Below are 26,678 nucleotides of genomic sequence, written 5' to 3'. Positions count from 1 at the left end.
GCAGCAGCAGCAGCAGCACGCCCCTCAGCAGCAACAGCAGCCGCAGCAGCAGCAGCAGGACGCCCCCCAGCAGCAGCAGCAGGAGCAGCAGCAGCAGCAGCAGCAGCAGCAGCAGCAATGGCAGCAGCACTGATATCGGTGCTGAACGAGGCGGCGGGGGAGTACGTGGAGGGCCTGGACCGGAGCCAGCTGGACTTCTCGGGGGCGCTGAGTGGGAAAGTGCTGCTGCGGCATCTGCAGCTGAAGCAAAAAGTGTTTGAAGTGCTGCCGCTGCCAGCAGCAGCAGAGTTCAACTACATAGGGCTGGTGCAGCTGGACTTGCCGGTGTACTCGCTGGGGACTTCGCCGATTTTAGCCGAAGTCGGAGACGTGCTGCTGCTGCTGTCGGTGGAGGCCAGCGAGCGCTGGGACGCGGAGGAGTTCCTGCTGCAGTACCAGCAGCAAAAGGCAGCAGCACTTGCTGCTGGCGAGTACAAGGCCCTCTTCTCTTCGCTCGAAAGGGGCCTTTTGTGGCAGCTGCTCCTCAAACTCCTCTCCAGCTTCACCGCCAGACTCTCCAACGTCCACATCCGCATTGAAGACCGCTGCAGCCTCAGCAGCAGGCCCTTCGCGCTGGGCCTTTGCCTCAAGACTGCGGTGCTGCATGCAGCCCCGCGGGGGGTGGACTTCTCCGAGCGGGGGGTTTGCAGGGCTGGCGGGGGCCTCGCGGAGGACACTTTCTTCAAAGTTGTTTCCGTCGAAGGACTTGGCATTTATGTCGACTCTCTCGCGGTCCCGGCCTCGCTCTCCCCGGCCTTTTCTCCCGCGGCCAACGACAGGGCGCGGGGCCCCCGCGGGGGCCCCCGCCGCCACCGCAGGGGCCCCCAGGGGGCCCCGGGGGGCCCCCAGGGCGCGCCGGGGGGCCCCGCGGGGCCCCCGAGGCCCACGACGCCCGGGGGGGGCCCCCGCAGCTACAACGAAGCCTGCAGAGAGGCCTATGAGGCCATCACTGCGCAGGTGCTGCAGGAAGAAACTGCAGCGGGAGAATTCAGCCCCCCGGCCAGAAACCGCAGGGACTCTGCACTCAGTCTTTTTGCTGCTACGGGCCCCTGGGGCCTCGCCGCGGGCCAGGGGCCCCAGCAGCAGCAGTGCCCTGGGGTTTCTTCCTTTTGCTGCAGCGAGGGCCACTCGGAGTCCCCCACTTGGGCTGAGGCTGGACTGAGTCCGCCACGCGCAGCAGCAGACAGCAACCCCAGCAGCAGCAGCAGCGACAACAGCAACGGCAGCAGCAACAGCAGCAACAGCAGCAACAGCAGCACCAGCAGCACCAGCAGCAACAGCAGGACCCGCGTCAGGACCGCCAACAGGTGCTGCTGCAACGCCAGCAGCAGCTTCGAGGAAGACGCTGCAAGCAGCAACGGGACAAACAAAAAAGAATGCCTCCCTCCAGAACAGACGGAGAGCTGGGTCCCCCTGCTGCGCCGCTACTACCGCGGCAACTCGGCAGCCGACGCTGCTGCTGCCAGTGCTGCTGCTGCTGCTGCTGCTGCAGCGGATGCTGCAGCAGCAGGCAGCAGCTGCCTCCACGAGTCTAAAGAGTCACTCGAGATCCTCAGCTTCGCTCGCATCAGCGAGGCCAAGTCATTTCTTAGCGGGGATACCCAAAGACGCTTTCAGGGGGCCCCCCAGGGCTCGGGAGAGGGGCCCCGGGGGCCCCCCTTCAAAGAGCTGCGGCGGCCTTCTTTTCTGCCTCCCATTAACCGCGAGCTCACAGCAGAACTCTCTCAGCGGCAGCAGCAGGGAGCAGCAGCAGCAGCAGCAGCAGAGGGTGCTGCAGCGGGAGAAAGAGCTGCTTTGAGAGGCCGCAGCAGCTCAGCAGACCCCTACGGCCAGCACGCCCGAGGAGAGAGCAGCAGCAGCGAAAACAGCAGCAACATTCCAGAAGCAGACGCAGCAGACGCAGCAGCAGAAGAAGACTTCTACGATGCAGAAGATTCCCCGTCTGAGAGAGCAGCAGCAGCAGCAGCAGCGGCAGCAGCGGCGCGGAGGCAGCCTTCAGCTGCTTCCTTGAGTGCGCAGCAACAGCAGCAGCAACAGCAAGAGCAGCAGCAGCAGCAGCAGCAGCCAAAGAAGGCCGACCGCATGCAGCCGCTAGACAAGGAGAAACTGAATGAGTTCAGGGAGTTTCTTTCTCTGCTGTGGGATATTCCCCACGAATACGTTTTGTCTCCAGACACTTTTAGAGTACGCAGGGCAGCCTTGCAAAAAAACAAAAAGAAAATCTTAAGAGATCTCAAATTTAAAAGTTAAGTTCTTCTTTCTAAAGGATTTCTCTCTCCCTATTATATTTCCCAACTGACATCTATATTACTGAATGTTTATCACAGCATATAAATATATATATGGATATGCTTGTACATAAATATTTGTATCTGTAAATACTTGTATGTGTACTTATGTGCGGAGATATACACATACTTGTAAATGTAAATACTTATGCATGTGCTTACACATTTTTGCGTATACAAATACTTATATATACACTTGTGTCTATAGATGCTTACACATCTACTTATGTATACTTGCATATAAAACTCCAACATATATATACATATATATATGTAAATATATGTATATATTATATAAACATATATATATATATATGTGTGTGTGTAAATATATATATTATTTAAACATATATACATATATGTAAATACATATGTTATATAAACGTACATATGTATATAAATATTGGCTTTGCTGCAGGGCCAGGGGAAGTTGTTTTTGACGCTGGTGCCGACGCTGCCGCCGGACGGCCCTTTGGAGAGGTGCTGGAGCCCTTGGGGGCAGCAGCGGGAGGCGGAGCGCAACGCAGCAGAAAAGGCAGCAGCAAGTTTGCCATCTTGCACTTTCTTTTTAACTCTTCCGGGAGTCAAACTCACTTTCGAGGCCATGCAGGCCCTCCAGCTCTGGAAGTGGCTCGAGTTCTGCTTCATTCTCTACGGTCCGCTGACCCTCACCGACAAAGATGCTGCTGCTGCTGCTGCTGCTGCTGCGCGGAAACCCTGTGCTGCTGCAGCGCGGAGGCCCTGTGCTGCTGCAGCGCGGAGGCCCTGTGCTGCTGCAGCGCGGAGGCTTTGGCCCTGTGCTGCTGCAGCACGACGGCTCTGCGCTGCTGCAGCACGAAGGCCCTGTGCTGCTGCAGCTTGCCGGCCCTTTGCTGCTGCAGCGCGATGTCGTTGTGTTGCTGCATGCCGCGTGCTGCCGTGCTGCTGCTGCTGGTTCCTGCGGCGAAGCCTGGGCGCGTGCTGCTGTGCTGCTGCTGCCTTCAGGGGCCTGGCAGGCGGGCCTTTTGGGCACTTTGGAGAAGGCCAGAGCCTCCCCTGGAGATACTCAAAGGTATTTGCTTTGCTGGCCAGTTAAGCTGCTGCGCTGCCCGCAGCCAGTGGCTGTGCTGCGGGACGCAGAGCGGCTGCTGGTGTCTCAAGACGACGCGGAGTTGGCCTCGAAGAAGGAGACGGACGTGCCCGTGCACCAGCCCAAGCAGCAGCAGCAGCAGGAGCAGCAGCAGCAGCAGCAGCAGCAGCGCGAGCACCGCCAGCAGCTGCTCTGCCCCGACGAACAGCAGCAGGAAGGCGACGAGGACGTCCTGGAGGGTCTGGACACGCTCGAGGCCATCGACGCCTTCTGCGCCTCTTTTGAAGAAAGACATTCGCTGCAGACCATTTGGTAAGGAGCAGCAGCAGCAGCAGCCGCAGCAGCAGCAGCAGCAGCGGCAGCGGGCGCTAGAGGGGCAGACACTTTCTGCAGCGACCCAGCAGCAGAGGCAGCCGGCCCTGCAGCTGGACCGCAGCCGCGAGCCGCAGGGCGTGGGGCCCCACACTGCTGCTGCTGCTGCTGCTGCTGCTGTGTGCGACTTTGCGCAGCGTGCTGCGGGCGAAGGCGCTGAAGCGGCTGGTGGCCCTGCGAGAGCTGCTGGCTTCGCGGGAAGAAAGACAAAGCAGCTGGAGGCGGGCGTGGCAGTGGCTGACTTGCGGGCTTTTCAACAAGCAGCAAAGTCTGGACTTTGCTGCTGCTCAGGGAGACCCCCGGAAGCTGGCTTCAGCCAGCGCCAGCATTGTGCAGGGCCTGATTGAGTGGGCTGAAGCACAGCAGCAGCAGCAGCAGCAGCAGCAAATGGGGGGGGCGAGAAGCAGAGAGTTAATTGCACAAAAGGGCTTCATAGCCGAACTTTGGGGGGATCTGTGGGGCCGCTAGAAAGGCTTCTGGCCAGTTGTCGGTACCCGTAGATGAGTGTGTGGCGCTGCTGTGTGCGTGCCGCTGCTGCTGCTGCTTCTGCTGCTGCTGCTGCTGCTGCTGCTGCTGCTGCTTGTGCGGGTTGCAGGCAGAACGGCGTGGGGTCTTCGCGTCTGCGGCAAGTGCGGGAGCACTTCTTCTCAGTGGACTTCGCGCTGGACTTGGCCCTCTCTGAACTCCAAGTCCTCGTAGTCTGCGAAGGCCGCGGAGTTGCTGTGCCCCCCCCCCGCTACGGCCAGCGCCTCCTGGCCCTCGAATGCGCCTGTCTTCATTACCACCTCCAAATTGGAGTCACTGGAGACCAGACCCTCAGCATGGACGTCGAAGTCAGCCTCCTAACGTTATTTGCTGCTCTTTGCTGCGCTTTGCTGCACATTGCTGCTATTTGCTGCTCCTTGCTGCTCTTTGCTGCGGCTTGCTGCTCTTTGCTGCGGCTTGCTGCTCCTCGCTGCCCTTTGCTGCGGCTTGCTGCGTTTTGCTGCGTCTTGCTGCGGCTTGCTGCGTTTTGCTGTGGCTTGCTGCTTCTTGCTGCTCCATGCTGCTTCTTGCTGCTCCTTGCTGAACCTTGATGCACGTTGCTGCTCTTTGCTGTTCCTTGGTGTGCCCTGCTGCCTGTGACTGTGCCGCTCATTTGTCTTGGCTGGGCTCTTTTTCTGAAGTTCTTGAAAAGTGTAGTATTCGTCTTTTCTCTGATTTGCTGCTTCTTGCTTCCTTCATGGCTCTTGTAAAAAGTGGTGCTGTAAAGTTTCTCGAGGCTCCTTTGCAGCTCCCCATTTTCTCGTTTTGTGCTTGTGCTGCTGCTGCTGCTGCTGCTGCTGCTGCTGCTGCTGTTTGTTGCAGGTATACCCGACGACGGTGCTGACGGTGGCTCGGGACTTGGAGAGCAGCTTGACCCCGCCGGAAGTGTCCGTGCTGCTGCTACTGGAGCCTTCTCAGCAAAAGACGAAGCGGAGGCGAAAAGGAAATGCCTTTTTCGATGTGCTGCAGAAGGTTTTGGGGAGGGCCGAGGACTCAGCAGCAGATGCGCAGGACTTGGGCTCTGCAGCAGCGAGGCTGGGGGCTGCAGCAGGAGGTGCAGCAGGAGGCGCGGAGGGCGCGGGCGGCGAAGTCCCGCAGGGCGGCCGGGCCCCGATGGGGCCCGCAGCTGCTGGGAAAGTCGCAGCAGCAGCAGCAGCCACCGCAAGTGCTGCTGCTGCTGCAGTGGAGGAAGTTTCCCGGACCGGAGGCGCGCGAGACTTTCGCAAGAAACTGGACTCCTTAAGAGCCTGGAGCCCCGGAGTCTACTTGCGCATGGACTCGCAGCTATTTCGCACTTTGCATGCACCTGACATGCGTTTGCTGCTGCACTCTTGTGCAGGAATTGTGGTGGTGGTCAGCCCCCAGCGCTGCCTGCTTGTCTTGGGCGAAAGCCTCAACCTCCTCGACGCCGCAAGAACCAAAGACCTCCTCCTGTCTTCCAATATACAAGTGCGCTGCTTCTTGCTGCTGCTGCTGCTGCTGCGCTGCTGCAGTTGCTGCGGCTGCTCTGCTGCTGCTCTGCTGCCGCTCTGTGTGTCTCAGCCCTGCCGGCACCTGTATAAGTTTCCGTCTCAGCTGCAGCTGCTGCGAATGGGGTTGCTGATTCTTTGCTGTTTGCTGCTGCTGCTGCTCGTGCTTGGGGGTTCTGCAGCGCGCAGCGCTGCTGCGGCAGGGAGAGGCGTTTTGCTCAGCCGTGGCTGCAGGAGATATCCAGCACCCGAATTTGCTGCTGGACATGGAGCTGCAAAAGACTGTTTCTTTTGTTATACCCCGACTGGCCTCGCACTTGGAGTGCGAAGGGCTGCAGGTGGACTTGGGCAGCCTCAAGGCCAAGTCTTTGCTGCAGCCCAGGAGGCTGAGCTACCCCCCCAGCATGGACGTTGCTGCTCTCCTTGACTCATACTCTTGCGAGTAAGAGCAGCAGCAGCAGTTTGCAGCTCCTCAGCAGGTCTTTTGCTGCAGCTGCGCTTCGAGGCCTTGCGAGGCACACAGTGCTGCTGTTGCTGCTGCCTTCACTGACTCTAAATCTTGTGCTGCTGCTGCTGCTGCTGCTGTGCGAATTGGGTCGCAGACTCGCTGGACTGACGGTGGCGAGGACTTCCTCCTGCAGCAAGGACTTGCTGCGTCTGCAGATGTTCCTGGGGGGCGTCGTTGTGCCTTTCCCCCGCCGGCTCAGCAGCTTGCTGCAGCTTTCAGCAGCAGCAGCAGCAGCAGCAACTGCAGGAGGGAACCCTTGGGTGCCGCAGCAGCAGCCAGCCGGCGACCCGCCAGGCCACGCGGAAGCAGACGGGGAGCCTGCTGCTGCTGCGGCGCACCCACGGTTGCCGGGAGCAGCAGCAGGAAGCAGCCAGCAGCAGCCGAAGGGGACCAAGCAGCAAGAGGCCGGCGCAGCAGCAACAGCAGCAGCAGCAGAGGGCCCCACAACCGAGTTCACCCACAAACGAAGGGGGGCCCCCAGTGGCTCTTATTTGGTTCGCCCTGTAGACACCAGCGCTTTGTGTCTCAAAGTGGCCCACGACAAACACAGGCCGGGCCTTCCGGCTTTCCACGTAAGAACTAGCTGCCTTTTCTTTTTCTGTAACTGCTGCTTTGCTGCTGCTGCTGCTGCTGCTGCTGCTGCTGCTGCTGCTGCTGGAGCTGTGTGCTGGGGAGCTTGTGTGGGTTGCTGGGCAGGTGGACATAATTCAAGAGAGCATTGCGGTGTTTGTCTCGCAACACGACATAGAGTTGTTGGCGAACATAGCAGCAGAGTCTCTGGAGATTTTTTATTCCTATTCTCCCCGACTTGACGCAATTTTCAGAGACGCCGCAGCGCAGCAGGCGGCGCTGGACGCGTGCATAGTGCAGCAGATGGAGGCGAAGTGCGTGGAGCTGGAGCAGCAGCAGCGGCAGCAGCAGCAGCTGCTGCAGCAGCAGCGGGAGGGCGAGGCCGTGGAGAGGAAGGCCTCGCGCCCAGAAGAAGAGACTGTTGTTTCCTCAATTGCTGCTGCGGGAGTGGACCACACCACTGCCCTCGTGGGCACCCAGCTGGCCCTCAGCAGGGCCAGGGCCCAGGAGGCCCTTGTGTCTGCTTCAGTCACTCTGGCCAACAGCCAGCAGGGGGACATGTCTTTGGAAATTCACTGTGTCTTGGCTGGCTTGCGGCTGTCGCTGCTGCGCAGGGGCCCCACAATTAGTTTCAAGGAGGCCCCCCGCGACTGCAGCGCAGCAGCAGCGCCCGCCGCCGACCACGAAGACACTGACTCCCTCGCCCCTGCTGCAGCAGCCGCAGCTGCGGCCGCCACAGCAGCAGCAGCAGCAGCGGGCGGCTCCCACGCTGCTGCGCCCCCGGGCGGGGCCTCGGGGGCCCCCCGCAGCAGCCAGGCCAAGTCCGCGTCTCTGCAGAGGACCCACCGGAGCCGACGGTGGCAGAACGACACCCTGTCAGCAGCAGCAGCAGCAGCAGCGGGGCCCGCAGCAGCAGCTCCGGGCGCCGCAGCAGCAGGCGGGGGCTACTTTGGGAGCCTGGCGCACACTGCCGTGTCTGCTGCAGAGGGCCTGGCGGCGCAGCAGCGCGCAGCGTCGCTGCTGTCGGGGGAGGGGGCCCCCGAAGGGGCCCCCCTGGCCGCAGCAGCGGGGCCCCTGGGGCCGCTCCTGGCAGGCAGCTGCAGCAGCTGGCTGGCGGCCTGCCTGCCGCTGACCGAGCCCTGCACCGGCAAGGCCTACAGGCCGTACCAAACGGTCAGTCCACTGGTCACTCTGCTGCTGGGCGAGTGCTTCATAGAAGCAGTGACTTCTACTGAGGGGCTGGCCCACGTGCATGTGGCTTTGGAGGGTGTGGAGCTGCGGGACGACACCAACATAGCCCCGCTGTGCCTGTCTTCGTTGTACCTGGGTTCGGGGGCCCCCGAGGCCCCCCAGCCGGGCTCAGGGCCCTTCGGGGGGGCCCCCCACTTCGGCTCCGCCTCTGCAGCAGAGCTGAGGGCCCCCGACTGCAGCAGCTCCGAGCGAGGCCGCCGCGCCTCCGCCTTCAGAGCTGCGGGCCCCACAGCTTCGCAGCGCAAAAGCAGCGCAGTGGAGCAGCACTTGGCCAACAGCCAGCTGCTGTTTGCGGAAAATAAGCTTTCCACCAAGAGGCTGGACAGGGCCCGCACTTCCGTGTTGGTTGCGGAGGCCAGGGCGGTGATGCCGGAGAAGCAGCAGCAGCAGCAGCAGCAGCAGCAGCGGGGGAGAAGCGCCAGCAGGGAAGCAATGTCCGACGGGCTGTCGCACGAAGAGGCGGCGGGGTCGCGGCGCTCGTCCGGGGCCAACCGCAGAAGCAGCGGCGGCAGCAGCAGCAGCAGCAGCGCGTGCCCGCTGCTGCTGTGCTGCCCCCCGCGGCCGCACCTGGAAGTGCGCCTTCGGGGCAACGCCATGGAGGAAACTGTGGACACTGTTGTGTCTCTTTCGAAAGCCCGTTTCGTTCTTGTCTGGGAAGTTCTTTACGAAGTGCTGCAGGTGGCCAGCCAGCTTTCTGAAGAGCTGCCAACTTTCCAGCAGCCGCCGCAGCAGCTGCAGCCCCCGCCTTCCCCCACCTGGGGCTCTCTGCAGCAGCCCGCGCAGGGGCTGCAGCAGCAGCAGCAGCAGCAGCGCGGGGGCGGCGCGGCTTCGCAGCTGCGGCCCGAGGAGCAGCTGGAGTCCATAGTGCAGCGGCTGCTGCTGGCCCGCAGCAGGTGCATCTCCAGGCAGCAGCTAAGCAGAAACCCCAGTGTTGCCACTACGGACAGCCGCTGGTTTAGTCTTGCGGGAGGAGACGATCCCAGGGACTCTCACGGGGCCTCGGGCTTCGTGTCTGCCCCTCCGGCTTCCGGCGCGGACCCCGCGCTGCAGCTGCAGCCGCCGTCCCAAGCCGCAGCAGCAGCAGCAGCAGCAGCGTCGTCCCCAGCAGCAACGCCTCCGCCCGCACCCTCAGCAGCAGCAGCAGCAGCGGGGAGCTCGAGGGCCCCTTCGGCCTCGTTCCAGGGCCTGGGGGAGTTCCCGGTGCTGCCGTCGACGCGGTTCACCTTTGAAGCCTCCGGGAGCCAGCTGGAGCAGCAGCAGCAGCAGCAGCAGCAGCAGCAGCAGGCGGAGCTGCCGGAGGCGCTGCCGCAGTGGGTGCCGCTGGAGAGCGGGGGGGCCTCGAGCCTGTTCGACAACGGGCGGCTGCTGCGGGCCATTGAAGAGTCCCGCTTCGGCGCTGTGGAGGAAGAGGGCCCCTGCGACTTCACAGAGTGCGAGGGCGAGAGCCGCAGCCGCAGCGCCTTCGCAGGGTCTGCTGTGTCTTTGCTGCAGCAGGCGGGCCGCTGGGCGCTGCCCAGCAGTGCGTTTGCTGCGGGCGAGAGCGTGCGGGCCGTGGGCTGCGCGGGGGCCCCCGAGGCCTTCAACAGCTGCTTCCGCCTCCCCAAGCTGCAGCTGCGGCTGCGCATGCAGCAAGCTGAGGTGTGGTTTCCCACGGAGCCGGTGCGAATGCCTTTTGAGGCGGAGGCCGAGGGGCCCCCTGCTGCAGGCCGCCGCAGCGCGACCTCTGCGGGGGGCTCCCTCGCCTCCCACAGCGAGCGCAGGAGGCAGCAGCAGCAGCAGCAGCAGCAGCAGCAGGCCGACGCCGCAGACGGCGACGCCGCCAGGGGCCCCGGACTCCTCGCTGCTGTCGGCGGGGCTGCCCTTCCCCTGGGGGGCCTCGCTGCAGCCCCGGCGGGGGCCCTCAGCAAAAAAGGAAGACACCTTTTAAATAGACTTCGCTTCGACCATGTGGGGTCCACTGACAGCAGGGGCCCCCCCACGGACACGGGCACCAGCGCGGGCTTCATGGGGCGCCGCCGCAAGGGCGAGACGCAGCAGCAGCTGCTGCACCACTTCATCCCCGAGAACTTTGCTGCAGGTCCTGGGATCGTTCCCGGGATCGTCTCCGGCCTCGCCTCCGCTGCTGCTGGGATCTCCAGCGCGACTGCAAAGGGGCGCAGGGCCCTTCTGGGGGGCGCCCGCAGCACCACGGGGCTGCAGCAGCAGCAGCTGCTGCTGTACAACAGCAGCACCCTCGGCAGCAGCGGCAAGAGGTTCAGCCCGCGCCTGCAGCGGGTCACTGCAGCAGACTACTGGAGGGGCCTCAAGAGGCTGGTAGTTCGAAGCCAGAGAGCCACTCCCGAGGGGACAGCAGCAATTGCAGCTTGTGCTGCTCGGGTGCCCAAGCTGATCGCCGTGTCTGCGGCCTTCGAAGTCTCCGTAGCCTGCTTCTCGCTGCAGCGCCAGCAGCAGCAGCAGCAGCAGCAGCAACAGCAGCAGCAGCAGCAGCAGCAGGAGGGCGATTTGGAGGGCGGTCGGGAGCGGGAAGAGGCAATGATAACGGAGCTGGAGTGCGCGCGGCAAATGGAAAGAAGCGGAGAAGGGCTGCTGCAGTGGCTGTCTCCTTACTGCCCCTGTTTGCTGCGCGTGGGCTTTTCAGTCTCCAACTTGTGTGCTGTTACTACGCAGCCGGAGCTGCTGTCGCCGCTGCTGCCGTGCGCAGTGGCCTGGGAGCCGCTGCGGCTGCACAGCCCGCTGCTGGCCCCCACGCGGCTGCAGCTGCTGGCCACAGTTTGTTTGCCTTCTGCTGCAGCTCTCAGCGAGCGCATTTGTGGCATAAGTCCCGAAGCTGCTGCTGCCATTCGCCGCCGCTACGGCATTCTGAGGGCCCCCGAGCCTGAGGGCCTTTGTCTCAGCTTCACAGCTGAGCCCGTGTTGCTTACTCTTGACACTCTTTCGGTGGTTTTGGCTTACCAGCTGCTGTCCATTTCGGGGGCCCTTGCTGCTGCTGCTGCCAGCCTCTTCCCCGCGGCCCCCTCTTCTCCGGAGGAGCTCCGCGCAGCAGCAGCAGACATGTCCGACACCCTCACAAGTGCTGCCAAGTCCTTCCCCGCTGCAGCGGGGCAGCAGCGGCACGCTGCTTCAGGGGGGCCCCTCTCTGCTGCTACTGCGCCCGAGGGCTATGGCCATCTGGGGTACTCGGGGGCAGAGGAAGACCCGCAGGGCCCCCGGGGGCCCCTGCGGGGGCTCAACCCGGTCCTCGAGAGCTTCATGGCGGAGCAGCAGCACGAGCAGCTGCAGCAGCAGCAGCGGCAGCAGCAGCAACAGCAGCGCCGAGCCTCCAGCAGGGACATGCCCTCCCCGCCGCCCTACCCAGCAGATCTCGCCGGCGAGGGGCCCCTGGGACTCCACTGGGGGGCCCCCCCGGAGGAAGACCTCGAAAGAGTCCCAGTGCCCACAGCAGCAGAGGCCCTCGAGGGCTTGCTGCACACCACTGCGGTGGCCTTCGAAGTATCTGGGGAATTGTTTCGAGTCTCCTTGTGGGACACTTTCAGCGTGAGCCGCAAGTGCTGCTTCGCACTGACTGTAGAAGACCTGGAGCTGCGGGGGGCCTCGAGGCCCCGCTGCACAGAGACGATCCCACTCGATCCCGGGACCACAACTCTTGCTGCATGCGCAGACCCCCTCGTCAAAGCCTGCTGCGCGGTGCTGCAGCACGAGGAGCTCTGCGCCCGCCACCAGAGGCTGCGGCGCAGATACATGCACGTGCAGGCCCCCATCAAGCGAAAGGACAGCAGAAGCGGCTCCACCCAGCAGCAGCAGCAGCAGCAGCAGCAGCAGCAGCAGCCGCAGCGGGGAGAGACGGCAGGGGGGGCGAGACCCTACCTGAACACCACGCGCTCCTTCTTCAGCCAGGACTCCGATGGGGAGGGCCACACGGGGGCCCCGGCGGGGGGCCCCACGGGGGCCCCCACGCCGCTGAGGGGCCCCTCGGGGGGGCCCCTGCTGCCAAAGGACTCACTGCTTTCGCTGGCGTCGAGCCGCCAGGAACGGCGGAAGGAACGGAGGCAGCAGCTGCAGCAGCAGCTGCAGCAGGAGCTGCAGCAGGAAAACCTTGGGCCGCGCTCGCTGTCCCGCGGACTGCGGAGCATGGCCTCGGCCTCTCTGACGGGGAACTCCCGGAGGCGGCAAGGAGAAAAAGAAAAAGAAAAAGAAAAGAGCAGAAGCAAAGACAGAGGCGGCAGCAGCCTCGAAAGGCTGCAAACTAGTGAGACTCTGCAGGCCCTGCCCTTCACCGAAGCCCGAAGAGAAGTCACCGGCAGCGACCTCGCCTCTGCGTGGTCCACTGGCGACATTTCGTGGCGGCTTTGGCGGGACTTCGAGGAGCAGCAGGAGCGGCAGCAGCACCGGCCTGCGAATCTGCACAGCGGCCAGCAGCAGCACGGGCAGCAGCTGCCCGGCGAGGCGGGCTTCACCATGTCTGCCGGCTTCGCCTCCGACCCGGGCCTCGCCACGCTCGTGTCTGCTGCTGCCAACCCGCAGCAGCAGCAGCAGCAGCAGCAGCAGCAGGCGAAGCACAGGGCCCACAAGACCCGACACGCCCACCGCCAGTGCAGCATGATGTCCCACGGCAGGGGCAAGGGAGCCCGTTTCAAAGTGCCCAAGTCCTTCCGGCGGTGGCTAGTATCGCAGTACCAGGGCCCCAGCGGGTCTGGGGGCCCCAGCCAGGCAGCAGCAGGGGGGGCCCCCGGGGGCCCCAAGGCCCCGGGGGGCCTCGGGGCCGAGGCCGCAACTGGGGAGCGCCTGCGGAGGCTAATGCTGGCCTCCGAGCCCTGGGCTAGTGTGGACATGACATTTACCGTCTCTGCAGAACATTTGAACCGTCTCGAGGGCACCACGGACTCCACGCTGGAGCCCTGGCGGGTGGAGGCTGTGGGGCGGAAGGCCTCTCTTTCCGAGGCCACTTTGCTGGATGTCAGGGCCACTTGGCTCAACTTAAACTTCAACGTGGCCCTCCTGGATGCCCTGCTGGTCTACGGCTACGCGCTCATAGGGGTTGTGGTTAGGCAGCGCACTTTGCTGCACCTCAACAGCCGCAGGCTCGGGCCCAAGCACTCTCCCGGGGGGCCCTCGGGGGCCCCTCCCCAAGGGGGGGGCCCCCTTGCCCGCGAGCCCAACGCCCCCACGCAGCACGGGGGAACACTTCGGAGGCCCGAGTCCGTCGAGACCCGCAGCGCCCGCGTAGGAGCTGCTGCGCCCACAGAGCGGGGGGCCTCGGAGCCGCGGGGGGCGCTGCAGCAGCAGCAGCAGCAGCAGCAGCAACAGTTGCAGTACCAGGGCCTCTGCGGCTCTGAGGGCAGCGAGCTGTCGCGCGCACTGGAGGCAGCAACAGCAGCAGCGGAGGTGCCCGGCTACTACGCAGTGCTGCGGCCAGACGGGACAGTTGTGGGCAGCAGCGGCTTCGACTTGTTTGTGCCTCTTGAGGATGCATTATCTCTGGAGCTTCTGGGAGACCATTTGCTGCAGCGGTCCTCAGTCCGCATGTCCCCCTGTGCAGAGTTCGCAGGGGACCAGCTCAAAGAGGCGCAGCAGCAGCAGCAGCAGCAGCAGCAGCAGCAGCATTCGCAACACACGCCAGCAGCCGCTCCCGAGGAGGCGGGGGAAAAGGACGGCGGAAGGCCTGCGCAGCTGAGCCATCCCCAGCAGCAGCAGCAGCAGCAACAGTCTCACATTTCTTCTACTGCAGCTTCTGCTTCAGATGCAGGCAACCCCGCAGCAGGTCCCATGGGCAAGGACCAAAACAGCAACAATCCCCTGCTTTACAACTTGCTTGGCCAGCCGATAGCCATCATGACAGGTTCGACTTTGCTGCCTCTTTGCTGCTTCTTTACTGCCTCTTTTCTGCCTCTTTGCCGCCTGTTTGCTGCTTCTTTGCTGCCTCTTTGCTGCCTGAGCTATGCGTGTGGGTTGTGGCCTTGGGGAGTTCTGCGACGGCAGCAGAAGCTTCTAGTGCGGGGGAGTTTCAATGATGGTTCTTTCCTGCGTGTGCCGAACTGCTGCTTGCTGCTGCTTGCTGCTGCTGCTTACTGCTGCGTGCTGCTGCTGCTTGCTGCTACCTCTGCAGACCTGCACGTAGAAGACGGGGCGGACGTGCTGAGCGGCAGCTGGAGCGTGGTGAAGGACCAGGGCAGTTTCTCTTTGCCTCTGGACGAAAACGGGAGAGTGTTGCCGTTTTTGGTGCGGCTGCGGCTGCTGAATTACGTTTACGACTTGCCTTCGAAGATCTTTTGCTTCACCACTGAGACCCGCGAAGTGGTTCGCCTTTCAGTTCCTGAGCAGCCGCTGCCCCCCACAATTCACATGCAGCACGAGACGGGTGCAGAGGGTGGAGACGAGGCCTCAGACGTTCTCCGGAAGAGGGCCCCCTTTGGGCGGGGGCCCCGGGCAGCAGGGGTTGGGAGCAGCAGCCACTACGCGAGCGAGGCCTCGGGCATGGGGGGCCCCCCGAGGGGCCCCCAGAGGGGCTCGAGCGCCGCAGCCAGCGGCAGCCTCAAGAAGCTGCGGCGGCGCGGCTGGTTCATCCCCTCCGCGCTGCCGCGGCCGCGGTCTTCAGTTTATTTGCTGTGGAGGACTTCAGCGTTTGCCCCCAGCGGCGGCAGCCCCCGCCACGACTTGTTTCTTTCTTCTTGCGTCTCTGTGCGAAACGACACAGAGCTCTCGCTGGCCGTGCTGCCCACAGTGCCGGGCCCCACAGACGAAAGGACTTCTGTCTTCGCCGCATTTCGCAAGAAGTTCGCAGTGCAGCCTTCGAAGCCCCCCACGGCCTCCATGCCCCCGTTTGTGCGGGTGCTGGAGGCCCTGAAGCACCAAGACCGCAAAAGCAAAAAAAGACAGACTCAGGACCTTCACCAGCAGCAGCAGCAGCTCCGGACCTTCCCCCCAGTCCTCAAGCTCCCCGCCATGGAGCACTACATTGTTGAAGACCCCACCAGCACGGACATTGGGCGCAAGTTTTCTATGGTGGCGGACTGCCCCTCTTCGGACAGCGAGGCAGCAACAGCAGCAGCAGCCGGCAGCGCTGCAGCAGGTGCTGCTGGCGCCTCCGTCGCCTCAGCAGCAGCGCCATTCCCCAGCGCCACCTCCTCCCAGGCCCAGGGCCGCGTCAAGTTCGCTGTCGAAGGCCTCATGGAGCAGCACCACCAGCAGCTGCAGCAAATGCTGCGCCGGCCCAGCCGCAGAGTCAGCGGCTCGACGCAGCCCGAAGAACAAGACTCCGGGAGTTTGCTGCGGCTGCAGGAGCTGCCGCTTGCTGCAGAGCAGGAGCCCGCAGCAGCAGCAGCTGGCGGGGCCACCCCGAGGGAGGGGGAGCACCCCACAGACCCACACTCTTTCAGCGAAGCCTCTCAGGACTTGAGGGAAGACAAGGGGGCCCCAGGCGCTGCAGCAGCCCCGCAAGAGGGGGGGCCCCCGGGGGCCCCCCTGAAGTCGCCTCGCGAAACCGAGGGCCTCCTGAGGCCCCACAAAGAACCCCGAAGAAACCACGGAAGAAGCCGCGAAAGGCGAGACCGCCGCAGCACCCACGCGGGCAGGGCCCCAGGCCACAAGCAGCAAGAACGCATACAAGAGAAAGTGCCTTTGGCACTGGGCATAGACTATTTGGTCTTAGACCGCAGCGACCGCCAGCTGCTGCCGCTGCCCCTCTTCTGGCAGCTCACTGAAAACACCCCTCTCTGGTGCTGCCTCGCAGAACGCATTCCCAAGTACAAACACAAACTCAAGCGTTTCGTCCTCAACCCCAAAAACGCCGACTTCCTCGCAGAAGTCAGCCTCACCCCAGACCCACCTCCCTCATCTCCGCTGCTGCTGCTGCTGCTGCTGTTGTTGCTGCTGCTGTTATTGCTGGTGCTGCTGTTGTTGCTGCTCCTCCTGATGCTGCTCCTGCTGTTGTTGCTGCTGCTGCTGCTGTTGTTGCTGCTGCTGCTGTTGTTGTTGCTGCTGCTCCTGCTGCCGTTGTTGTTGTTACCGCTGCTGCTGCTGTTTGTCCACTGCTTTATCCTCGTCGTGCTGACTTTGCTGTATCTTTTCGTTCGGTTTGTTGCTGCTGCTTTAGCAGCTGGCTTCCCTTATCCGGGTCTGCCGTTCCCGCTGTCTTTGCGGCCGCTGCTTGAGCTTGCCTCGCTGCTGCTGCTGCTGCTGCTGCTCCTGGCGAGCGCTTGGTGGCCGGGCCGCGCGGTCATTGGCTGTGGCGGGGCCTCTAAACTTACGGCCGCGTTTCTTTTGCTGCTGCGTTTCAGGAGAAGTCCCAAAGGGCCATGACTGGCGCAATGCTGGCCAAGTACAGAAACAAAAGATCTGCGCTGCCCCCCAAACAAATCCACATCGGCGATGGTGTGGCCCTTTCCGCCTCAGTCGTCGGCGTCGCCCTGCGCTCCCAAGGCGTGGGTACGCTGCTGCTGCTGCTGCTGCTGCTGCAGCTGCAGCTGGGTCTACTCCGGCCGTTTCGCCTGTGACTGCTGCTGTTTCTGCTGCTGGGTCTACGCCCGCCTTTGCGTCTGCCGCGGCTGCTGCTGCTGTTGCTCTACGCTAGCCGTTGTGTCTGCTGCTGCTGCTCTTATGTTCCTTCCCGAACCGCTGCGGTTGCTGGCGCTGCAGCGAAGTCGCGTCAGCTGCCTGCTGCTGCCTTTGTATCTCATGAACTAAGTGTATATTTATTTTGTGGGATTTGTCATGACTTCTTTTCTGGCTGCTGCGGGGGACTGCACTGTTGGCTTTCCTTTAGCCCCTGCCTTCATTTTTAATTCACGTTTTTTGCTTTTCAGCTCGATCCAACGTGGAGGGACTTTTCTTCGAGGTGGTCTTAGAGCATTGTCTTTGTGTTTGCAATCGGCTGCCGCGGCCCATCACCTTGCGCTTCTCCGCCCGCGACTGCAGCAACATACTGCAGCAGCAGCAGCAGCAGCAGCAGCAGGTGGTGACGCTCGACTCGTTCATCCCCCAGCCACCCACTGAAATGCAGATAGAAGCTGGAGAGGAAGTCTCGCTGCCTGCAGATCCTGCCCACATTACAGTTTACTTTGGGGCGAGAGTTTCGAAGCCTGTGGAAGTTGACTTCTACAACGCTGGGGTAACAGAAGATTTTCTGCTTTTGCCACTTTTGCTTCTTTTGCCTTTCATTATTCCTTTTAAATTGTTTCTCCCAGCTTCTTTGATTCTTTGAGGCTGACCAGCCCAGGCTGGCCGGCCAGCCTCTGCACAGCTTTTGTATCTTTGCTTCTCTAGCAGCCCCCTGGTGTCCTCTTAGGCTGCAAATTTTAATTTCTTTCTGCGCCGCTACGTTACTTCTTGCCAGTTTCTGTGGCACGGATGGCCCACTGCAGCAAGCTAGGCATGCGTAGACTTTGCAGCAAGGAACGCCAGAAGGCCCTTGCTTGGGGCAGGCTGCTGCTGCTGCTGCTGCAGTTGCAGGTGTTGCTGCTGCTGCTGCTGCTGCGCGCAGACCTCAGTGCAGCGGGTGGTGATGCAGAACTGCAGCGAAGACAGCTCGACGCGGAGCGGGGCCTTCTCGGGGGTGGTGAAGGGCAGCCTGGAGCAGCGGCCGTCGCGGCAGCTGAGCGAAGGCACAGCGACGGACTCTGCAGAAGAAGGAACGGGAGACAAAGAGTCGGGGGGCCTCAGGGGCAGCGGGCTGAACGAGTGGGAGGCCGTGAAGACAGTGGAGCAGGAGGCGCTGCACGAGCCCGCGGCGCTGCTGCTGTGGGCTGAGACCACAGACCACAATGGCGGCAGCAAAACCACCAGTTCCGCCACTGCCCAGCGCCTCTTCCACGGCACTTTCGTCAGGACTCTCACAGTCTTTGCGGACTTCTGGGTGAGCGGGCCATTCTGCATGCCCTTTGCTGCTGCTGGCTAGCTTCTGGGCTCTCCAGCAAGCCCCCCGTGGCCTGGGGGCCGGCTGCGCGCGCTGCTGCATGCAGCCCCACAGCTGCGAGCTCTGCACTGAGAGGCCTTTGCTGCTGCGGCCCCGCGGGAGCCTGCATGGGATGTGCTGCTGCTTGGCTTTGCTGCTGCAGGTGGTGAACCGGACGGGCTACGTGCTGCTGCTGCGGAGGCACGGGAACGGAAGCCTGCAGTCTTTGCCGCCGTTTCAGCGCGTTGTGCTCTCGCACGACTTCGGGGCCTCGCGGCTGGCCGTGGGGCTGCCGGCCTCGCAGTTCGCACTTGTGCGGGACTTCGAACTCTACAGCAAAGAAGAACAGACGCGCCTGCGGCGCTGCCTGCATGCAGCTCTTGCTGCGCGCAGCGACTCCGCGGCCTGGTCCCCCGAGTTCTTGCTGAGTGACATGGGGGCTTACCAAATCCAGCTCGAGCGCACGGAGACGAACCCCGTGCTGCACTACTCCGTCTCCATGGGCATTGCCCCTGCGCCCTTCTCCCGCACCACTGTGGTGGAGCTGCTGCCAGCCTACGTCTTAGTCAACGAAACTCAAAGGTGTCTTTGGGTCTGCGAGGCCCCCGGCGGGCCGGACTCCCGCTGCCACTTGCTCGAGCCCGGGACTCTTATGGAGTTCCACCCCCAGGGCAAACGCCCCGTGTCCATTCTCATCACGGCTCTTCCCCAGAAGGGACTTGTCCGGAGACAGGCCAAGGTCATTGTCTCTTGGGACAGCTCCCAGCCCGACGCCGCAGACCCCGCCGCCAGCAGCAGGACGCCGCAGCAGCAGCAGCAGCAGCAGCAGCAGCAGCGCAAACACAGCAAAGGGCTCAGTGAGCCGTCCGAGACCTCCCGCAGGAGCCCCCGAGGGCTGCCGGAGCCGCACAACAGGCCTACGAGCTTCCCGTCGGCCGCAGGCTCTGGAATCCAGCAACAGCAGCAGCTGCTGCAGCAACAGCAGCAGCAGCTGCTGCAGCGAAAGCAGTCGGAAGTTTTCTCGGTGGCGGGGTCGCCGACGGCGTACACGGGGAGCCGCAAAGTCTCGCTGCAAATGCAGAGCGGGGAGCGAGAAGGGGGAGAGAATTTGCCTGTCTCCGCAGAAACAGCAGCGCAGCAAGAAAACAACCAGAGACTCTCGAGGGGCCTCGGCAACACGTGGCAGCTTTCTGAAGAAGAGGCCCCGGGGGAATCCACAGTGGGGCTCACTTGGTCAGGGCCCGTGGACATTGACAGCGCGCGGCTGGTGCAGGTGAGGCACCCGCAGGAGGTGAAGGGGCCCGAGGTGGTGGGGGGAGCTGCTGCAGGGCCTGCAGGGAGGCCCCTGGGGCGTTCGGGCAGCAGCAGCAGCAGCAGCAGCAGCAGCGCCTTCTGCCTCACGGAAGTGGAGGTTTGCCTCTATTCTGGGGCCAAGTTCGTCCGCCTCCGAGAGCCCCCCATCCCGGACTTCGTCTTAATCAACAAAACTTCCTTTCCCCTCTTCGTCGGACAGCACGGAGTCCCCGCCTCCGAAGTTGTGCTTCCAGTGCCCCGCCAGCACTTGAAGAAAAGCTACGAGTTTCTGGGCAGGTCAGGCTGGGCCCGCGCTGCAGCAAGCAAGCGCTGCGCTGCAGCAGCAGCAGCAGCAGCAGGGGTGGGGGAGTGGTGGAGCGGCCTCAGAGGCATGGGGATGCAGCAGACAGCAGGGAAGCGTGGGAATAGGGGGAAGCGTGGGAATAGGGGGCTGCTGCTGCTATTTTGCTGTTGCTTTTGCAGGTACGGCTTGCCTTTTGCGTTCTATGACCCCACAAAGGAGAAGAAGCTTGAAGTCTGGAGAATGTCTGCAGCCCCCCCTGCTGGCCACCGCCTCTCTGGCCGGCTTTCTCACCTGCACTCCCGGCTGCGCAGCAGCAGCAGACAAGGCAGCACAGCAAGGGCCTTCAACTCCATAGTTACGATGGGGGGCCCACCGGCGGGGAGCGGGGCTGGCCCGCACGCCTTCGGGATGGCCCCCGCGGGGTCGCTGCAAAGTTTCCACGGCGGGCGGGGCCCCGTGCACCCCTCGCTTGCTGCTGCTGCTGCTGCTGCTGCTGAGGACATGGCCCTCAGGGTGGACGGGGCCACTCTGCGGCGCATCAGACGCGAATATGCAGAAAGCATCAGTTTGAAGGCTTCCCACGGACAGCAGGGCCTCATTCGCCTCGTGCTGCAAAGCAGTTCCGGCCCAGTCCTTCCGGGGGGCCCCCCGCCCCCAGTGGACCGGGTGGTGGTCTGCGTGAGGAGACCAGTGGTCAAGGGCAGCACTTACTTGGTCTTTTTCGAGGCCAGCCGGGCCTCCCCGGAGCTCCAGAGGGGACAGTCTCGAGGCCTTCTGGGGGGCGTGGGCCACGTAATGGAACAAATGCCCTGGGTGGAGAAGCCCGAGGCTCTTCTCAACATGGGTGCAGAGAATGCCTGGCGTTTTGCGGAGACTGGCGCAAACCAGCTGGAGAAGTACCTTGCCTGGCCTGCGGCGGACATCTTTGACCTCCAGCGGCAGCAAAAGCACCCGTCCGCCGACTCGACAGCCGCAGCAGCAGCAGCAGCTGCTGCTGCTGCTGCGGCTGCTGGCGCTGCTGCTGGCGCAGGGGGTGCTGCTGCAGCGCCAGGAAGCAACCAGCCCTCGAGGAAACCCTCGACAGCAGATGGCAGAGCCGCCCCGCCACCAGGGGAGTCCGCAGTGGAGGCCCACTCGGGCTCCCTTTTGGGCAACGGGGGGCCCCCCCTGAGGGCTGCTTCGGAGGTCCGCGGGGGCCCCCGGCCCTCCTGGATTATGCCCGACGGCTACTGGGGCGGCGCCAGTGAAGAGCGCCTGAGGCTGTTTGACCCCACTATGGACCCCAGGGCCCGTGGGGTGGCCCCTCAGCGCAGGCGGCCGTGGCGTGGGGGCCCCCCGGGGGCCCCCGGGCGAGGCGGGAAGCTGGAGGCGGCGGGGGAAAGCGATGAGGAGGAAGTGGAAAGGCCCCCGCTATTCAGCAGAGACTTGAGCGTGAACTTGTTTGTGGTGGGGGCGGGGCTGTCGCTGATCGACAGCAAGCCCGCAGAGATCTTCTACGGCTCGCTGCAGCTGCTGCAGCTGGCCTTCAAGTCCAGCCAGGAAGGCGAAAAGCTGCGCCTGTCCATAGGCTGGGTGCAAATCGACAACCACGCGCCCATGGCTTACTACCCAACAATGCTGCGGCCCATCACTGACATGCGGGCTAGCTTTAGCCCCGACGAGGCCTCCTCGAGCTCCCCAAAGGCCTCCGCAGACAGCTCCCGGCACCTCAGTGCAGCTTCCACGGCCTCAGCTCCCCCAGCCCCCCTCAAGAGAGACCTCAGCAAAGAAGACTTGCCCGTGGGGGCCCAGGGCCCCCAGGGGTCCCCGGGCCCCACGGGCCCCGGGATCCGGACCCCCAGGCCCCCCTCGCCGGGGCGCGTTTCCCCCCGCATGGGGGGCCGGAGAGGGGCAGTGCCCTTCACGGCCCCCGGAGACCCCGGGGATAACGAAGAACGGGAGGGGGAAGGGGGTGGGCTGGCGGCGCCGGGGGCCCCGGGGGCCCCCGGGGCCCCGGGGGGCCCCTTGCGGTCGTCGCTGGCCCTGCTGGAGCGGCGCAGGTCCGCGTCGCAGCTGCCCCTGGAAGAAGCCGAAGAGGCCCGCGCGCTGCATGCAGAGGCCGAAGGGCTGAAGCTGCTGGATGAAGAAGACGCAGTGGCGCAGCTGGTGCTGGAGAGGCGCAACACTGTGGACGGGAGAGGCCTCACAGTAATACCCCAGTGCGTGCTGCGGCTGGCGCCCATGTCAGTGAACATTGACTTTCAGCTGGCCTTCGCGCTGCTGCTGTTTGTGGACGATTTGCTGAGGACCACCGACCTGGACTTGCTGCAGCAAAGCGTCAAGGAGATCCGAACCTCCGAGACCGACGCAGGCAGCCCCAGCTGGAGGGCCATGCTCGGTAAGAAACTCACTAAGCTTGCTGCTGCCAGCCCTTTGCTCTCGCGCTGCAGCAGGCAGCAGCGCAGCAGCTGCAGCGGCTGGCAGCAGCAGCTAGCCCAGCAAATCTGCCGTGGGTCTCGAGCGGTCAGGAAAGCCTAGGCGCGCAGGCCTAGAGAACCGCGGAGCGCAGCAGCAGGAGAATCGGGAGCAGCTGCAGGCGTGCTGCTGCTGCTGCAGTGCTGCGCTGTTGTGCTGCTGTGCTGCTGCGGTGCTGCGCAGGCCCTGTGGAAGGCGCCCTGGCAGAGGTGATCCGCGGGAGCGGCGACGGAGCAGGGAAAGTGTACTTGGGAACTCTAGACGTGGGCCGGGTGGCTCTGGTGATAAACATTCGAAACAAACGGCAAGGCGCAGAAGAAGAAGAGCAGCCCCACAGCGAGCTGATTCGCGGGGTGTTGGCCATAATGAAGTCGAGCCCTTACATAAGCGACGCGAACTTGGTCTTCGCGCCCGAAGTGCACCAGAGCCTCTGCGGGCCCCTCGTAGTTCTCGTCTCCGACATTCTCCAAACTTACATCGGCCAGGCCATCAAACAAATCTTCCAACTCCTCGGCGCCGTCGACCTCTTCGGAAACCCCGTCATCATGTGCAAACACTGGAAGTCCGGAGCCCAGGGCTGCTTCTACGTCCGTCGCACCCCACACACCTCAATTGACCCAGCTAGCTCAGCTAGCTCAGCTAGCTCAGCTAGCTCTGCTAGCTGAAGTGGCTCAGCTAGCTCAGCTAACTAAGATAGCTGAGATAGCTGAGCTAGCTAAAATAGCTGAGGTGGCTGAGTTAGCTAACATGGATGAGATAGCTGAGCTAGCTAAGACAGCTGAGGTAGCTGAGCTAACTTAGATAGCTGAGCTAGCTGAGCTAGCTGCGCTAGCTGCGCTAGCTGAGCTAGTTGAGACGGCCGAGATAGCTGAGTTTGCTGGGCTAGCTGAGCTAGCCGAGATAGCCCTGACAGACGAGATAACTGAGATAACTGAGATAGACGCGGTAGTTGAGCTAGCTGAGCTAGCTGAGCTAGCCACGCCAGTGAGGACCAGTGCATTGATGCAGACGCCGTTCATGCACGGATGCATGCATGCATGCATGCAAGTGTGCTATCCATGCATGCTAGCACACTTGCATGCATGCATGCATGCATGCAAGTGTGCTAGCATGCGTTGATGCATGCATGCGCGCCTGTGTGCGCCTACTGTTTGGCGTGTGGGCTGTGTGTGTTTTCTTCAGGAAATGCGCCGGGGGCTGGCCCTGTGGGGCACTCCGGGCTTTGCGTTTATCTCCTTCGGGCGGGGCCTCGCGCGGTGCGGCACGGGCTTTGTGGGGGGCCTCTTGGACTCTTCAGGCCGGTTTTTTGGGTCTTGGTTTCAGTGCTTCGAGGCTTTGGCCCGCAACTCGGACTCCTACTCCGTAATGCCTTTTGCCCAGGGCCAAGGGGGCTTCACGGACCAGCCGGGGAGCATTGCAGAGGGGCTTGTGTAAGGCTTGCTGCTATCTGCTGCTGCTGCCTGCTGCTGTTGCCTGCTGCTGCTGGCTGCTGAACTTCTATTTGCGTCAAATGCACTTTTTCTTTAGAGGAGCTGACTGGGTCATTTGGCACTTTCCCTGGGGGGCTAGTTCTTGTAGAGCCACCAGACTTAGAAACAAAAAAGAGAGCAGGCGCTCGCCCGCATTTCTTCTCCAGCCCTTGCTGCAGCTTAAGTAGCCTTTTGCGTTTTTTCACCAAGTCCTTTTGCCCTGGCCGCCTGCAGTGCTCCTTGGCTGCCTCATTTGCCTCTGTGCCTCCTGCTGAAATGGGCTTTTTGCTGGAGAGAATAGCGGCAAAGAGGATTAGAAAGAAGCCAACTGCATGCAACTAGAAGCCTCATGACTAGCCAAAAGCAGCTAGAAACGAAGCCAGTGCCTTCTTTCAATCCCCCATTCCTCCGTCTCTTCTTCGCCAGTGCTGCTGCCCTGGGCTGCTGCTGGCGGCACTGGCTACATTTCCTGCTGCTGCTGCTGCTGTGTGCTGCTGCGGCTGCAGCTCTGGGGGCAAGGGCTTTGCATTTACCTTCGCACTGTCGCTGGCGAACTTCTGCGGCAAACCCTTCAAAGCCACGCAAATCCACTTGGCCCAGCCTTCCCTCAACAGCAAAAAGGACAGGCTGCTGGCGGGGGGCAAAGGCTTCGCCATTGGGGCTGCCTCGGGACTCAGCTCCCTCTGTTTTGGAGTTCCCTCTTCGCTGCTGCTGCTGCTCTCCTCCTCTTGCGTCGGCGCACTCAACCAAATACAGGCAGTGCCCATGTTGGAATCAGTGAGCTGCTGCTGCTTCCCTCGCACCGGGCGCCGCTGCTCGCTGCTGCTGCTGCCTGCTGCTGCCTGCTGCTGCTCCTCCTGCTACTGCAGCTGCTACTGCTGCTGCTCCTGCTGCCTGCTCCCCGTGGCTGCTGCCGCTGGCTGCTGCTGCTGCTGCTGGCTGTTTCCGCCGGCTGCTGCTGCTGCTGCTGCACTGAAGTTCAAGGAAGTGTGCTTTGTGGGGCTGTGCAGGTGCGTCCGCGGCGGGTGTTTTGCATTGGCTGCTGGCGGCCGGAAAGCTACAGCTTTTCGCTGGCTGCGGCGCAGAGCTGCGTGCGGCGGGGGGCGCGGGCGCCGCCGGCGCAGCTGCTGTTCACAATTCCCATATACAAGCAGCGGGAAGAGGGGGAGGGGAAGGCGCCCCCGCCCGGGGGGGAGCGGCTGCAGCGGCTGGAGCAGCGGCTGCAGCAGCTGGGCCGGGGGCAGCAGCAGCCGCGGCGGCGGCGCCCGCTGCTGTGGCTGGCCGTGGGGCTCCGCAAGCTGGGGCTGCTCGAAGGCAAACATGTCATCTGGAGCTGCTTCCGCGGCGACGTGGCCCAGCTGCAGGTTGTCAGGGCCTCCGCAGCAGATCACAACAACCCCACCAAAGCCGTCGCTTTCTTCCTCAGCGTCCTCCACTTCAGGACCGACGGGAGGCCCCCCCCCGACGAGGGCCTCGCCAGAAACGTCCGAGAGGGCCTCAGACAAAGAGCTGAACTCGTGCGCGCCTGCTGCTGCTGCTGCTGCTGTTGCTGCTGCTGGCGTTGCTGTTGTTGGTGCTGCTGTTGCAGCTGCTGGTGTTGCAGTTGCTGCTGCTGCCGTTGTTGGTGCTCCTGTTGCTGTTGCTGCTGCTGTTGCTGCTGCTTCCGTTGTTGCTGTTGCTGCTCGAGGCTCAGCTGCTCTTGCTGCAGCGTCCTTGTTGGTTCTGGTATTGCTGCTTTGGGGTTGCTGCTTGCTGCTGCTGCTACTCCTGCCACTGCTGACTTGCATTTTCAAAAGGTGCTGTGAATGTGGGCTCAGGGCGGCATGCAGGTGCAAACCCCCGCTACAAACAGCTCCATCACCGGCAGCAGCAGCTACAGTAGCAGCACCAGTAGCAGCAGCAGCAGCAGCAGCAGCTACACCGACGAGGAGGCCACGGAAGACCTCGAAGACGAATTCTCGGAGTCTTCGTCTTCCCTGTCCAACACTTTTGGAGGTCCATTATCCAGGGGCCCCTCAGCAGACCAGCAAGCACCAGCAGCAGCAGCAGCAGCAGGGAAAGCAGCAGCTTCAGGCATCAAAGACAGCAACTGGCCAAAGAAGAGCGAATCCAGTGGGCAGCAAAAAAGCAGCATGAGAGAAACCCTCACTTCCCTTGTCAAAGGCTCCCGCCTGGGGGGCCGCGGCAGCTCTCTGCAGCCAGAGGGCTCTGGGGAGCAGCTGCAGCGCGAGTCCTCGGATCCTCAGCAGCAGCCGCAGCAGGAGGAGCAGCAGCAGCAGCTGCTGCCGCAGCAGGGTCGGTGGAAAGTGCTTCGGCAGAGCAACGTGGGGAAGTGGCTCCTGGGCCGAGGCAAAACGTGGGAGACAGATCCTATGAAACAAACTTTCATCTCCAGATGGGTTGAGTTCCCCTCAGAGATGGCCGCGCTGCATGCATTTGATGTTCTCTCGCAGCTGCTGGACAGCCCCCCAGGCCAGGGGCTGACAGACGCCACCGTCTTTCCCCTCCCCTAGGCGTAAGGGGGACCGTTTTGGCTAGCTAGCTAGTTAGCTAGCTAGCTAGCCGGCTAGCTAGCTAGCCAGCCAGCTAGCGAGTCAGCCAGCTAGCCTGCTAGCTAGCGATCCAGCTAGCTAGCCAGCTAGCTAGCTAGCTACCCAGCTAGCTACTCAGACAGCTTCCTAGAGGCTAGCTAGGGAGCTTTTCAGCTACACAGTCGATGCCGTCTGCGGCCTACTAGGCCAGTAACTGGCCACTTCACCCTGGCTAGCTAGCCAAGGGACAAAGCCCCATGCAGCTAGCTACTAGCTAGCTGGCATGCAGGGCTGAGGTAGGCGGCCCGGCCCGCTAGCGAAGCAGCTAGCTAGCTGGGCGCCGTATCCTTCAATTTTTAGCGGCTAGTCCCGCCCACAGGTTTTACGGAAAGACAGAATATAAAGTTCTCTTTCCGCACGTTAGAGTCCTTCTTTGAGACCCCCTCCCTGCTGCTGCTTGCTGCTGTTCGCTGCTGCTGCTGCTGGCGCTGCTTGTTTTTGCGGCTGTTGCTAGCTATGGATTGCTGCTGCGGACTGCTGCTGCTGCTTGCTGCTGCTGCCCGTGTCCGCTCAGTGACTCTGTGTGCTCTTCTACACACCGTTTCTTTTTTAATTTTTGCATGCAGCTGTGACTAAGTGACAACTAGACT

At 62.9% G+C, this 26,678-nt stretch overlaps 1 protein-coding gene across 1 annotated transcript; it reads left to right on the top strand.

Annotated features, from left to right (window-relative positions):
• Window positions 1–117: 117 nt before the first annotated feature.
• Window positions 118–26,010, top strand: ENH_00086180 (hypothetical protein, conserved; the record flags this gene model as incomplete). Its single annotated transcript, XM_013577875.1, has 19 exons — window positions 118–2,223; window positions 2,746–2,983; window positions 3,312–3,708; window positions 3,906–4,223; window positions 4,364–4,601; window positions 5,116–5,742; window positions 5,945–6,204; window positions 6,365–6,842; window positions 6,967–13,927; window positions 14,195–15,891; window positions 16,365–16,512; window positions 16,890–17,194; window positions 17,567–17,938; window positions 18,141–21,951; window positions 22,212–22,615; window positions 23,211–23,458; window positions 24,004–24,274; window positions 24,508–25,014; window positions 25,315–26,010. The coding sequence occupies 19 exons, from the start codon at window positions 118–120 to the stop codon at window positions 26,008–26,010; spliced, it is 20,082 nt and encodes a 6,693-aa protein (XP_013433329.1).
• Window positions 26,011–26,678: the final 668 nt, after the last annotated feature.

Source organism: Eimeria necatrix, genomic scaffold, assembly GCF_000499385.1.
Source record: "Eimeria necatrix Houghton genomic scaffold, Enh_scaff9, whole genome shotgun sequence".
Lineage (NCBI taxonomy): Eukaryota > Apicomplexa > Conoidasida > Eucoccidiorida > Eimeriidae > Eimeria > Eimeria necatrix.
Note: the sequence above shows the minus strand (reverse complement) of the source record. Positions and strands in the feature narration are given on the sequence as shown.